Below are 16005 nucleotides of genomic sequence, written 5' to 3' on the forward strand. Positions count from 1 at the left end.
GCAAAACTGTCAAGACAACTTATGAAAAGCAGGACTACCTCAGTAATAATTTGATTTGTGAGACACGAAGCCTCTTGAAAAAATAAGTAGCTTCATTTTAAAGGCAGCATAAGGTACGCGTGTATAATCACATCAGAATGAATCACTCTTTTCAGTAGTTCAAAATACTTTTTTCCTCCTGCTTTTGTCATAACACATTCAGCATTATGGAAAGCATTATATGATACTGGTGCTCTCCCTCTAAGAAAAAGAACCAATAACAGTGTGTGAAGTTTCAGCTTTTGAAAAAAAACTGTGTCCTTGCATTGTTTATGGAAGACTGAATGAAGGTAAGCAGCAAGTGATTTCTTCAGTCTCCTAGATCAGAAGAAATATCACAGAATCACTGGGTTGGAAAAGACCTTTGAGATCATCGAGTCCAACCGTACCTATCTTTTAAATACATCCAGGGTCAGTGACTGAACCACTTCCCTGGCCAGCTTGTTCCAATTCCCAGTAACCTTTTTGGTGAAGAATTTTTCCGAATGTCTAACCTGAACCTGCCCTGGTGCAGCTTGAGGCCATTCACTCTTGTCCTATTACCTGTCACTTGGGCAAAGAGACCAACACCCATCTCTCTACTACCTCCTATTAGGTAACTGTACACAGTGATAAGGTCCACCCTCAGCTTCCTCCAGTCTAAACAACCCCAGTTCCCTCAGCCACTCCTCATATGATTTGTTCTCCAGCCCCTTCACCAGCCTGGTTGCCCTTCTCTGGGCACGCTCCAGGACCTCTATGTCTTTCTTGTAATGAGGGGCCCAAAACTGAACACAGTACTTGAGGTGCAGCCTCACCAATGCTGAGTGCAGGGGCACAATCAGTTCCCTGGACCTGCTGACCATGCTATTTCCGATACAAGCCAGGATGCCATAGCCTTCTTGGCCACCTGGGCACACTGATGGCTCATATTCAGTCGGCAGTCAGCCAACACCTCCAGGTCTTTCTCTGCCTGACAGCTTTCTAGACACTCTTACCCAAGCCTGTAGTGCTGCACCAGCTTGTTATGTCCCAAGTGAAGGACTCTGCAATTGGCCTTGTTAAACCTCAACCCACTGATCTCTGGCCATCAATCCATCCTGTTCAGATCCCTCTGAAGAACCTCCCTACCTTCAGGCAGACTGACATTTCCTCCCAATTTAGTGTTGTTTGCAGACTTACTAAGGGAACATTAATCCCTTCATCCAGGTCATTGATAAAGACACTGAACAGAACTGGACCCAGGACTGAGCCCTGGGGAACACCACTTGTGACCAGTGATATGGAGAAGAAGAAAATTAATCTTGCACACTGAAGAATTTTTGGTCTGGTTGCCATTAAAATGATGGGGTTTTGACAAGAATACACATGTAAAACTGCTACACACAGTTTAAATCTGCGCTGGGAAAACAGACTTTTACCAGGCTTATTATGACCGCTTTTTTTGACAAAGTTTAATGTAAAAAAAAAAAGTCATCTATTCCACTTTGCACTCCTAATTGGTACTTCATTTTTTACAACATTTTAATTAATACTCTTTGGCCTTTCCCAGTGTTATGATTCAAAATCAGAAATCCATTTTTGCATTTGGAACAACAACACCTCATTAAGAGAAAGACCCCTGGTACTGCAATTTCTGTCTGGTATTAGATATACCATCATCTGAGTAACCAGTCAAAATGAGACTTTTTCAAACCAGGTTATGGGCAAGACAGTGCCGTACTGTACTGGCCATGTTTTACTATACTTTTTTGATGCAGATAAGCTGCACCTACGAAAAAGTACGAGCACTGGTGATGCACCTGGCAGTCAGTAAGCGGGAGTATTGGAACCAGTAGAACTGATTTTGATGTGGAGAAGAATTAAAGTATTTAAAATAAGCATCCGCTCCAAAAATATTTTACAGTGCTTAACCTTTTTTTTCATTAAAACCTAAGCTTCCCACTTACACTATGGGAATGTTCTTACGCCAACTAAGTGTATCTGATTATTTGGATTAATTTGGGGATTTAATACCAACTAACTTTATACTGAGCTTATCCGCTATTCATAAATCAAGTCCCATCTTAAGTTAATTTCAAGGCTGATTATTTTTGGAACATTTTGTGGTATAAATTATTCATTACATAGATCTATTATACCTGTTTGCCAGAAAATAACAGGGGCTGTGCCAAGCAATTTTTTTAAAATATGATACCTGGGGAGCAAATATTAAAACACAGTTGGCAATATTTCAGCCAACTGATAAGAATTACTGGACACTGCAATTTCACTCTTTTTTAAAAAAAAAAAATAAAAAAAATAATTATGCTGATAGGGAAATTAATTTCTGTGCCAAGGTTTGGCATTACTGAAGTTCTTACACCAGGGCATAAGTAGTGCAAGGACTTCTGTTAAATCTTCACATAATCTTACAGATTTGGATGATTTTTTCTTGCTAGATTTTAAGGAAAACCGTTTCAGTGGCAGTGTTTGACAAACACAAACCTAGGAAGACAATAATTTCAAAATAAACACACATTTGCCAGTTACTATATAAAAAACATCTTTTGTTCCATGTCACACAAGAAACCCAAGTCCCAGTCTGATTTAAGTAGCATAATTCAATTCTCCTTGACCAACTTTAAAGTATATGGATACACACAAAAATGTTTACATCTATCATTCTCATTGAGCATATAAGAAAATAGATCGTAATAACCACCCCTGGTAAGAGTGACAACAGTTTTTACCTTTACAAACGCAGTCAGTGAATTACAGTATGCAATTTTTTATTCTGTAAACCACTTTGAAATACTCTTAACTTCTGGGTGAAAAATGTTGCATAAAAATGGAACTTTTTTCCATTATATTATGTTCTGCTTGTATCAGCAAGCAGACTTAATAGCAGTATTCTTCTATCATTTTTCAGCTGCAATGCTGTTTGCCATGGTGGCAGTACATTTGCTTGTATGTTGTGTTCTCAAAAGAAGGTGATCTGATGCAACAGTCAGTCTGATGTAAGCTGACTAAATTAGGGTCACAGTTTCTTTACAATTGCAGTCACCCTTTGTCAGAGTATGCAAATGAAACAAGTTTAAATTAACACAAAAAGACCTTGAAGGATTTTTTTGGTTTAGTTTTTGAAAGATGCATTTTATATGTAAATACTTAAAATGATAGTGTATTCAATGATAAAATATATCATCTATAAAAAACATTTAAGACATAATTAAGCATGCATATATACTGGCACTGTATGCCAACATCATATATTATATTCAAATATGATTTTCTTCTATATATAAAACGTTAAAGATATTTGCTATATTGAAAAAAAGGTTGTTGCAAACATTTGGTAAATGCCCAGATAAGGTCTGTCCATGCAAGGCTGATTCAATCATCTTCTGTGTGTACTCAAGCAAGGAGAATCCTACCTAAACGATAACCCTTGCTAATCTAAAGTAACTGCCTCAGCTCCCTCCTACAGTCAGTGGAGAGGAAAAGGCAGCACCAGAGAACATTTCATCCAAATCTAAGGAAAATGTCTCAAATAAGGGAGCAGTGCTGACGTTTTGCAAAACAGAAGCCAAAACCCAGGGAGAATTAAAATTTGTATGGAATTAGTTAGTCAATTTGCAACAGTCCAGCCCACATCGTTATGGAGACTCGGTGCATTCCAAACACAGCTCACACCATCACCCGTCCCCACTCTGAGGATTCAACAGTTTTGCATATTGGACCAAGGGATCCAAGGTGGGCAACAGCAAATATAGAGAAAAAAATTACTAAGCATTTGAAAATTTTTATTTGCCTAGCACTCACAGGAGCTCTGGGGTGAGACACAGGTAAAATCCAATTTTCTGGTCACAACTCAACCACTTCAAACATAAGGTGAAGCTGCTTCTTTTTTCTGTTCCTGAAATCACTTCAGTTCTCGTACCTTGCACAAGCAGGACAGTATTTCTTCCTAATACTTGACCTAAATTATTGCCTTTAGTGACCTCTGACAGGTAAATCAGGGAAGGCAGGGATCCTATAGGAAAAAAGTAACACTACCACAGCATGAATGATTAAAGGCTGCAAATTCATGCATAGCCACAAAAGGGCTCAAAGCACTGCACGTCACCTTAATTTTGGTATTTGAGAGGTTGACATCAAGGTTTGGGGGTTTTGTTTCATTGATTATTTTTTTAACATTCTCGTATGAAACTACATGTGTGAGGAAATGATGAATTTAAAAAAAGGCACGATGAAAAAGATTAAATTCCATAAACCATATTGAGACCATCACCTGCAAAACTCATTAGTAGATCAGAAACTTTTACACTCCTCATAGGCCTTCTTAACCACCAACTTAATTTTTTATTAGAATAAAATTCCATGGACTAAATTGAATTGCTTTTTTTTGCATCTGCTCAAATTAGAGGTTTTAAATTTTACAGTCTAAAATATTTTAAATTTAAAATATTATTTCCAACATTATATTAAATATTTTAATATTATAGTGTCCAATTATATTTGCTTATTCACTATGTGAAAGCAAGATATACCCTAAGAAAAGCTTCTATTTGCCCGAGAAGTAAAATCATCCATAATTGCTTTCCAACACAACAAGTGTACAAAAAATATTACTTGCTGGGGTTGGTACAGTTTATAGATCCAGAAAATATTTCCTGATGGGCTTAGCTGAGAATTGTATGCATATATACTGGCAATTTATTTCCACTGAAAAAATGAAATACAGTAAAAAGATGAAATAAAAGCCAGCTAAACAGAAGTCCAGAGACAAGGCAGCTGATCTTGCAGCACTCAAATAATGACCTGACATGTACACTCCACAGCGTTTTGCAAAATAGATTGTACACAAAGATGAGCAGATAGAAACCTAACTAGCAAGGCCGTTGTAACAACCATGATATATGCTTAAACTCTTTTGCTGCCTTGGTCCTTTGCAAAATTAAATTAAATTGGAAGAGATACTTTAGAGAATACTTTCTAAATGGAAATCCGCATCTAGTAATTAATGAGACCTCATATGACACATAATGAACAAATGGTCAGGCCACATTTACTCCTACTGAATATTGCCACATCATAATATTGAATAATTTGATATATTTTTAAAATTAAATTCAACTAAAATACAGTTCTGTGTTCCTTCTGAATATCACTGTGTGAAACTATGAGGAAATTTATGATTTAGAGTGTCGTTTGGCAATCCTGAAAGCACACCGTAATCCTTTGGCAGGGTAGGTGGATAATGTTATAGAAACGGAGAGCTTATAGGTTTACTTCAGCTTTCATGTGATGCAACAAAATCTACAATGTTTTTGAGATGAGAGAGCTTGTCAGACCTTAGTAGTGAGCATCACCCATTCCATAAAAGTGACAGCGAGTATTACCAGCAGAGAAGCTGTTGCCCTCGTGCCCTACAGCACAGTCACTGTCTGTCTGTTACTTGACAGGCAGGGTAATATGGGAATATGTTACGCTGGTGGAAAAAAACGACACAATTGCTGGAGAGTCCTGTGAATAGTAGGAGCAAAATGGAAGTGGCATGTCCAACGCTTCTGACAGACAACAATTTAAAGTGTATATTTATTACCACTAAATTAAATCCCTCGTACTGCTGACACCCGCGAGGGTTTAGCAAAATCTGAAAATAAAATCACATTCTTCGTTGTCAGCAGTGTGCAACTGTTCCTGAACATCTAAAACTGAAATTCATAATTAGAAATAAAAAACTAACTGGACCATTTTATGCTGCGCACTATAATCTCTCTTGTCACTGAAACAGTGTAATTTACTGACCAACTGTTTCCAAGGCCCAACACTGCGGCAGAAGACACTGTCAGGGAATTTAAAAACGTATACTGTTAACAGTGATGTAAATTGGATCAAACTGGGTGAACAGAGTTGAAGGAATGAAAACTAAACAACAGTCTCCTTGGCTAAAGCTGGAAATTCAATCCCGTTTTGCTGCTATAATCCGTACACAAAATTTCACTGTGACACACCAAAAATTGGATTTAGCGAGTGACTGAGAGATTGAAATTGCTGGTAGCTCAGGCTTGCAATTCATCTACAGGTCAGGCAGAGTGCAGCAAACAACATAACTTTCTCTAAGGTTTTCCTCTTCCCAGCCCCAAGTACACATTTGAGGGACTGCCCTCAAAGTAAGGGGTAGAAAAAGCCTTTATCACATCAGCTCCTCCTGGCTGAAAAAATCTGTGCAAAATCATGGATATATAATAAACCATCCTAAAGTCATACAGAATATTGGATTTGAGAATGATTAAATACATAAACAAAGCCCTAATCCTTTGCACAATGCATTCCCATTAAGGAAGGTCTGTAAGGAGTTTAACTCAACACCATGTTGTTTGAATTTGCTAAGCAGCACAGAATAAAGCAACAACAAAAAAAGCTATATTAAAAAACCCTCTTTAAAAGCATAGAGAGCAATACAGCTTTTTCAGAGAAATTTCCCTGCACAGCTCTGTGGAAAAGCTACGACAAAGTAACTAAACAAAACCACAAGGAGTCCCCATAAGACAATTTTTCAGTATCTTTCATGTTCATTATATTTTTCACTCATACACAATTCAAATTGCCTGTGCTTGAAAGTGCAAAAGACTTTATTTAAATTTACTCATTAAAAATCACTCTGAATGAAAAAGAAAATTAGATACAATAACTAGCATTTTTTTAAAATTTGGAATACTCATTAAGATAACACAATATATACCATCATTCTACAGGTGAACTTTGTTTATTCTTCAGAACATTGTATTTTCCAACACGCACCTCAAAACTAACACGTCTTGTGCTAAGTGAAATCAATCATACTTAATTTACATGATAGAGTAATTTTAAAATTTCCTCTGGTACATAGTGTGCTAATCTCCTGGCAAACACATTAAGAAATTAAAAAACCCTGGGGGTTTTGGGTGGGTTTTTTTTTTTTTTGTTTCCTCAGAAGAAGAGAAGAAAACAGGAGATGGAAGATTTTAACTAACCTTATCAAGAACCCCTTTTAGTTTAAGCAGGTGACAGAAATTCAATAACAATTTTAATTCACTCTTGGAACATCCGTTGCATGTAAGTGGTATTCAAGAAAGATTGCTTGATGTCCAAACTGTAGTGGACAGCTAATTTCCGATGTCTGTCTTCATATCTTCTTACAGAAGAACAATTTGATTAACCCCACGGGTTCAAACTGAATACCAGATTTTTCCAGTAGGAAAGGGACACTAGCAAGCCAAAAAAATTATATCTCTCTCTGAACATCTAGTGTCTTCCATTCTCAAAGTTAACATAATGAAAGACTGTAAGTATCCAAGTACCCTAACAGGCAACTTACGATAACATCTCTGCACAGTTGTGCCCCTGTGCATCCAAATACTGAGTCACTTCCTTACTAGTCAAAAAATTCTGAAAAATATAAAAATAGAGTGGTAGAAAGGCCTCTAAAATTTTAGAGGCTTTTTGGATGCTCTTTTATTTTAGCACTGAGGTATCACATGCATTTATAAATCCAATTTTGAAAATCAATTGCTAAGTGTCTCTTTAGAGGTTATGGTGAAGATAGAAAAGAATGCCAGTACTACAGAAGCTTCTGTGCAGACAAAAAAAAATAGAAATCTTTATTTTTTGAAAAGTTGCAGAAGCATCGTATTACTGCCAATATTATTAAAGACAGTTGATTCATGTCCAAATTTTAGTTTGAGTTTGAAATTGTTGTATTTGATCAAGGCATACCAATCAATACAAACTATTAACAACCTCCACACATTTTTCCAGTGCAGGGGGAAAAAAAAAAAGTTTAGTAATCCAAATCATCTTCATTTATTTAGAAAAACATGTATTTTTCTATCTTTGTCTTTAGAGGTTTGCATTCTGTTCTACTCCTGAAATACTTTCACTTGTCAATGTTACCAATCCTGATACAGTACCCATGCTTGCTCCTTTCTCAGAGAGAACATAATGTGAAAATAAAGGATTTAACTAGGATAATAAAATTCTCTTTATTGATTAAGAATATTTCCATTTTGCATACATCCTCATTTTTACCTGATTTACAGAAAATCTGAAATCATTATTTTATGACCTTCTACTGGTTTTCAGAGCAGACCAATGTATTTTAAAAACCTTTTAGCAGCTAAGGCTGCTAAAATGAGAATTCTTCAACTATTTCACAGGATGAATGAACTTACTTTGGAGGATGTAGAATCACATTCCTGACAAATCCACCCATAGCCAGTTTGCTTAGGAGACTTTTTCAAGGGAGGGTCTAGACAGCCAAAATGGTAGCAAAGCCTGCATTCATCACACCTGCAACAGAAAAACAAAATAGATAGTTATATATAAATGATACGTCTTTTACTGTTTTACATTGAGTTTCTCTGCACAGGTTTTCTTTATCGTGATGCAAGGGGTATTGTCAAGCACATTCACTTCAAGGAGGTTCTGCTTAATCTGGAATATTCTGATGCAGGCACTCATACATCACCTTTGTTATTATCTTACGTAAATGACATTTCAGCAACTTACAAATAAAGAAAAAAATTTAAAACTTCAGTTTATCTTCAGAAATATGGGATTTCTTTTCAGACAATGTCAATATTGATTTTCCATAGTTTTAAGACACTATTTTACACATCTGCTCTTTTCAAGGAAAACTCTGCGAAACATTTGCTGATTTATTCAACAACTTCAGTATAAATTACAGGTATGATTTATATTTTTTACACCAGGACCATGTTGTTGATAAGTAAACACAAAATATTTTCTAATTTGCTTTGCTTGTCTAGAAAGGGACGTTAATTTAAAAGGAATTCACTCTGATCATTCACTTATAAAACTGCCTTATGTACACCCAGTAATTTTATGTTCTTCTTTAATAAACATTTCATTAGTGTTTTGTGATACATGTGGTCACATACAGCACAGCTATTGTTCACCTGTTCTCAATGTACCAGCATCAAATAAATGCTACAGTGTAATACATGCATCATGAAATCAGTACGATACTATGCTCAAAATGAGAAAAAGACTTTTAAAAGCAAATAGAGATTTTTACATTTCCTACTGAACTTGGCTTTATTTACATATTCCCAATATTCTTTTGTGTGAATAAGAAAGCTTTTTTTCAAATTTACTTTTCAATATTCTCTTTGGTAAACATCCTTAAACTCTGAATTAAAGCCAATACAAATCATCCAAAAATAAGACACAGAATAAATGTTTAAAAATAAAATTTTCTAAGAAATCCTCTACTTTCTTTCTCTTCTTCCCTGGCCACTCATTTTTTCCTGTACAAAACATGCAAACACAAAGATTTCCAAAAACTGCAATAATAGCATGGCACAGGCATCATCAGATCAAAGACAGAGGGATGTAATTTATCAAGAGAAGACACAGTGCATCACAGAAAGGGGATTCAACCACAGAAAATGTTCACATGACTTTTCTTCGGGGATTTGTCTCCAAACAAAAAGAAGTAAATGTTTTCTCATGATTGTTTAACCGAAATATTTTTTTTTCCTTAAAGACATGAGCACTGCTAAGAGTATGGCATGTACTGTGTTCTCCTAAATAGAAATGAAAAGCAATAATCTACCTGTTCACAGTATGCAACACTGGACTGACATAATTCTCGTATTTTGAAAAAAAAGGGATACACCCTATTACAATCTATGTCCTTAAGATTGCTTAGCAATAACTCCTATTTAATTCCAGGCCAAAGAAAACACTTTAAAAAGAAAACCATTCTCTTTTTTTTTAAAGACACGAGAGTTCTACTGCAGAAATATATTAATTACAACCAGGAATATGTGTGGCTTTATGTCTTGTGAAAGGCATATTAAAATAATAAAAAGGTTGAGAGTGGCAGATGAGATAGGTTACACTCCTACATCCCAACAGTGTGTGACCTTCAGCAAAAGATTAAGCCTTCTTTGAGCCTCAATGTTCTCATCTGTAAGGGAATATATTTTTACTAACCTATTTCTCTATCTAGAATCTTATTCACATAAGTGCTTGCATTTGAGCCGCGCTTATCAGAATTCCCTTCTTGTAGACTGGGATCCTCGAAGTAACACAAAATAAAGCATCACACTATTTCTGACCCATTCAGGGTACACTCAGTGCTTAATCTTAAAACCTAAGTCTGAATTCAAACATTATTTACATTTTTTTCTGAAGTGTTTGTCCAGGAACACACACGCTTACACGTTCAAAGGAAAACATCTCCCCTTTAAAAATATGCTTCGCCATTTCTTCTTACATCTTTCCCATTTTGTATCTGGAATGCAGTACTTTGGCCACTTTTCTGAAGTATGCTGAGGGAGTTAGCAAGGCTGGGTTGAAACAACCAGAACATTACCAAATTAAATACAAATCTGGAGGTGTCATTCTAAAGCCGAATGGCTTTAATTTATTGTTAGCAATTTTTATCACTTCAAAGCTGTTTAGTTTGGCAGAAGAAAAATTGCATTTTCCCAGAATGAGTTAAAATAGCTGTATGAAAGCTTTCAGACACTAAGAGCTTCTATCTGCATCCACACAGCTCAGAAAATGCACATTATAAAAAAAACAAACCACCATATTTTTATGTATCAAAACATAAAAACGGCATGGTGATAAAAATGAGACTGTACCAAATATTTTTCAACACTTCCTTCACATGGCTTTTTATTGGAATACAAATTCTGTACCATGGAACACAAATCCACTGATTCTGAAGTTCTCAGAGCATGATGCTGGGTAAATGGATGAATATACACTGTACCTTGGTTAAAGATGATGTCTTAGCTGTCTGGCAGCTCTCTTGTCTGCTGAGACTGATTTGGAACAAAACGTAAAGCTTACACACATCACAGTATGGACAACAAAACTGGAATTCTTAATTATGAGAGAAAACCTTATAACTAGGTTGAAAGGGCACTAGTAACATGAGATTAAGCTCTGAAGTGTGTACTATTGCTTGTGTTCTTTTGTCTAGCAACATAAGATGATAGAAAAATCCACTGTCAGACTCAGAAAATGAGGAAGAGGCACAAAATAAGGAGTACTTTCAACTTAATTAGAGAATGAAATTGTCGGGTCACAAAAGATGTCATGCTGACAGTCTCGTAGCCTTTCAATAAATGCACTCACAGATCAATCACAGTACGGACATTTACAGAGCAAAGGAGCCACGCTGCACTGTCATTTACAAATATCATCCACTTCCATCCTGAAGATGGCTTAATACTACAAGTTAAACTATTGGGGCTAGGGGTGAAAACAGGAAAGTTAACACTTCCTCCATTTTAAAAGTTCAGGTAAAATTTTTGTCCTTGTGGATTCAAGGTCACATCTTCAAGACGAGCAAATATTAGACCTTGCTATTATTTATGGCTAATTCTTTTGCTGGTTAAGTATGTGGTTTACAAATGCGATTAAGTGCACACTGTCTGGCTAGCAGTTGTACCGAAAACTCTGTGAAAATATAAACCGAGCTCCACACAAAGATGAGCTGACCTAACCTCCTAAATTACCTCTAACTGACAGGTAATTGCTTACTATCAATTTTTTAACAAGGCTGAAATTACTTTATGCATCAAAATTAGAAATCGCTGTGTACCTCATTCTGGCAATTAATGAGGATAGATATATGCCCATTATATTGCCAGAAAATGGGGTATGAAGAAGAAAGGTGGATTCTGAAGGAGTTAGGGTAGGAAATTAAAGAATACTAAAAGAAAACATTTTTCACTTGTGAAAATATAGAATACAGGTCAGCTACATCTTCCCAGTAAGAAAGCTTGATTAGGCATTTCCATACCTGAAACACGTCTGCTTTGTTCTTTAATAAAGTGATCTCCATCTGCTCATGCCCTTGGATTGTTTTTCTTAGCTTTTTAGCAGTACAGCTGGCTGTGCTCAAGCCCCACATAACTCTGCATTTTCCTGTTCATAATTAACTAATTATGCTCTAATCAATAGTGTAGATACTGATTTTACAATGTAAATGAGATAAATGAGATAATGGCTGGGGTCAATCTCATTTTATTTACAATGCCCAGCACACACATCCAATTTCATTATGTTGCATCTACCTGCACAGGAGGGAGTCTTATCAGTTGGCCTGCAGAAGTCTTCCTGTGAGCACTGGGGAAAAAGACCTGTGGTTTTACAGAGGAACAGCAAATGCAAAACCTGCCCATCACTGGCACGTTTGCAAGTCACTGGTTAATATCATCGAAAACCACAAAGAGCTGATTCAGCCAGAGTGAAGAAACCTATTTTGCATTCACAAGACAGCATCACCCATCTATAGCGGTAAAAGTAATTACCTACATGTCCCTGAAACACAACATTAATAAACTAATCTTTAAATACAACTTTCCAAATATGCTTCAGAGACTACAGAAAATCTCTCACTTACGTACACATCACTGCACACCGTCTGCAGCGTCATGCCAAAAGGCACCATGTTGAACAAAATACAAAATTGCAAAATACATATACTAGTCCCCATGCAGAACAACAGCTTAGAAAGATTTACTTTAATAGAAAAAAGACGTAAAACTTTTATACATATTGACAAACCATCATCACCATGAAAATCAGAGAACCCGTCACCTAAGACTTCCTCTGGCAAACTTAGAATTAATGAGAACAAAATTAGAAGTAATCTAATCCAGAGTTTGTAAACCCTCTGAGAACGGCAGTGGGACAGGTGGGCATTCCTTGCTGGGGGATGCAACACCAGCACTGTTCTGGCACTCCTGGATTTAACCACCAATACACATCTTTCTTTGTTGGGTTGTTCTAGACCCCATTTCTGCCTAAAGGTTCTTAACACCCGAGGAACAGAAGTTTCTTCTCAGGCACTTATCCCTCTCTCCTTTAATCCTCAGTGCCCAAGTGCTGGGCCCCTCGAAACTGCAAACAGCTGGAGACATGCACATGGGCTTCATTTTAAACTGCAGCACATTGCTGGGGTCAGATGAACAACTTCAAGCCGGCTATGACAGTTTAAGGCACCGTCCCCATTTTCTTTATTGTTAGCAGCTGTATGACACATCCAACGGAAAGGGGCATGTGAGCATTCCCTCAAAAACCAGGGTACACTGAGGTAAGCCAAGTGAATTGAAATGGTAGAACCAAGATGACCGACTCTGGCCTGGAGCAAGCCAGGAGCGCTCTTTTGATACCAGAACTGTAACCACACCACAGATGTGATAAATTCTGGGTAATAGGAATGAATACTATGGGATGGGTTACATCAGTAATTCTTACATTTAATGTCCAAGATGCCACTTTCCTGTGCCCCTACTTAAATTAGAAAATTAATTAAAGATATAATCGTGAAGTAACTGTTTACTGCATTGTTATTAATGGAACATGTGAAAAACTTTCTTTTCAGCTTTCTCTTCTGGTATCTCTTGAAACAAAATGAAGATAAGTGAAGTTAAGTCTTCATATCTTACCCTGTCATTCTACACCTTAAATTTTCAATTCAGTCTAATGGATTCCAACAGAAATTGCTTCCATTTTACTGCAGTATGTCATAGAGCCAAGCACGAAAGTGATGCAGTGCTGTATTTAGACTCTAATTTAAAATATAAAGTCTTGATCCTTAGCAACTCTTTTGGTTTTAGACAGACTACCATTAAAACCATTAAAATGGAAAAAGCTGCTTTTCCTTTTCTTGATTTCTACAATTTTCCCCTTGCCTGTAATAGGCATAACAACTAAAAATGGATAGTCAAGTCGTCTTGCAGTTTCTGTTTCACAGAACAGTTTTAATAAAGTATTAACACCGGGATAATTTAGAAGTCTTTTCACATAGGTCAGCTAAGCTTTAGGTGATTTCACCACCAGGAGTGTGAGAGATACCAACACCAAAATTCTTATGTGACTGCACATACACACAATATCAAATATAAATGAAGATGCAGCCCAATTATATAGTCTTATCAAACACAGGTACTAGTTATCCTGAAAGGCTCTCTATCTCCACAGATGCTCAAAATTCAACCATGTATAACTCTAGGAACATAACCTTATTTCCAAGTTAGTCTAACTTTGCATTCAGTCCTGCTTTGAGTGGGTGGCTGGAACAAACATCCTCCAGAAGCTCCTTCCCACCTGAATCTTTCCATATTCTAGTATCTTCATAGTTTCAAGTAAATGAAATACCTTTCTGGAAGGATTAATGCTTATAGTATTATACAAAGTAATTAAAAGCCACATTCAAATTCCTTTTATGCCTGATACAATGCAAGCATGCAAAAGAAAGTCCCAGAATTCCATGGTTTATAATGTTAGAGGAGTCAGTAGACTCTTAGTCTCTTCTGTCATGCCTGGAAGCAAGAGGGGCATGGCTACGGATGAAAGATGAGAGAATACACCACATGCAGGATGTTTATTATCTTTTGGTTTTTACCTACTACTTATGAAGACAATGTATGGGCAAGATGGACACACAGCCTGACAGAACAGGATGAGTTTACTGGTTTTCAGCAACAGTAGTTTCACAAATAACACCTGTATGGTTTCGGATGTGGGAAACTGTTCAATCTTTAAACTACTCAAATTTCTATCCAAACTTGAGGGCATAAGATGACTATTTTTTTTTCTCTTTAGTGTATAATAATCTGGTGGAAAAACCTTCACTCAGAGAATCTACACTACACTTCTCAGATGCTGGTACATGAAGTAAGTTTTTTAAAATCCTGTATTTAGCAGTATTTATGACACACAATGGCATGAATTTCTATGGCTTTGACCTCTATGAAGTTCTACTTTAAAACAAAAAAGATAAACAAAACATTCTGCCTTTAAATTCAAAAGGTAATGAAACAATTCTATGTAGCTTCTACTCCCCACCCCCTATATGATTATCATCCTGCAACCTAACCACCAAATACTTCATTTCACCAGACCTGACAAATAGGGTCAATCAGTTACGCCACAAATGAGAAGAAGAAAAAAAAAGTATTAATCTGACAAACATTTGTATACCTAAATTTCTTGTGCTAAACCTAAAACTGCCACCTCTCCTACCTGATTTAATTCATGCTTTTTAATACTAAAATGAACAAGCCCCTACATCCAAAAATCTAACACTATTTATGTATGGGTAAGGAAGAATCTGAATTGTTTATCATTACGTGACATTCCCAATGTAATCCAGATTTTGTTGGAATGGTCCACAAGTCATCTGTTTCATGACACTTAGTTTGCATGTGCATAATGAATTATAAGAACACTATAAAGAAACTTTATTTACTATACCTGTACGTGAACAGCTTCCTTCAAAGCTATAAAACACATGACTTTGAAAAATTATTTTGAAAAGTTCATTATGGGTCACATAACAAAGGGAATACATCGATATAAAGACATTGCATCAAACGTGTTTGGTTTTGTTAATATTATACAGCTATTGGATAGAACTTCTGAGTGCAGTATTTAAGTCGATTAAGTATTTTTGTGAAGACAATGCCTACAAGGCACGTATTAAGATAATACTACACAAATACAGCCTCCAAAAATATCCAAAGTATTTTCTTTATTGGGAAAACCAGGACGTTCTGAAAGAATCAGGCTTAAACCAAGGAGTATAAAATTTTGAAAAGATCTTAACAAACATTGTATCAGTTTTTCTAAAGCACCTTCTAATTGCAATACAGAACTGCATCTATGCTGCCATTCTTGGGTATGCAAACTAATAACTATACTGAATGGTGTATTTTTGGTGAACTACTTGAGAATTCCATTATAGTTTTGCCTACTGCCATCAAACTCCTTTCAAAGGGTGAAATATCAAGTGTTAACATCTGGCTCTGCAGAAAGAGACAAGTGACAGAACGATTCATACAAATGAGAGACTGAAAACTGAACTAACACCTGCTGTCAAAATACAGTGCTACAGAGAATCTGTACTGGGGGTATCAGGCATGGCCAGGGGAGTACCAAGAGTACCAAAATTACTCAAACCAGTTTTTA

At 36.3% G+C, this 16005-nt stretch overlaps 1 protein-coding gene across 1 annotated transcript in view; it reads right to left on the reverse strand.

The window, feature by feature from the left end:
- Window positions 1-16005, reverse strand: part of PHF14 (PHD finger protein 14) — a 162991-nt gene that overhangs the window by 47016 nt on the left and 99970 nt on the right. Inside the window, exon 17 of the mRNA XM_084260183.1 lies at window positions 8217-8334. Within this exon, the coding sequence (XP_084116309.1) occupies window positions 8217-8334 (118 nt within the window). The remainder of the gene's footprint in view (window positions 1-8216; window positions 8335-16005) is intronic.

The sequence above is a fragment of the Gallinula chloropus genome (assembly GCF_964237585.1).
Source record: "Gallinula chloropus genome assembly, chromosome: 2".
Taxonomy (NCBI): Eukaryota; Metazoa; Chordata; class Aves; order Gruiformes; family Rallidae; genus Gallinula; species Gallinula chloropus.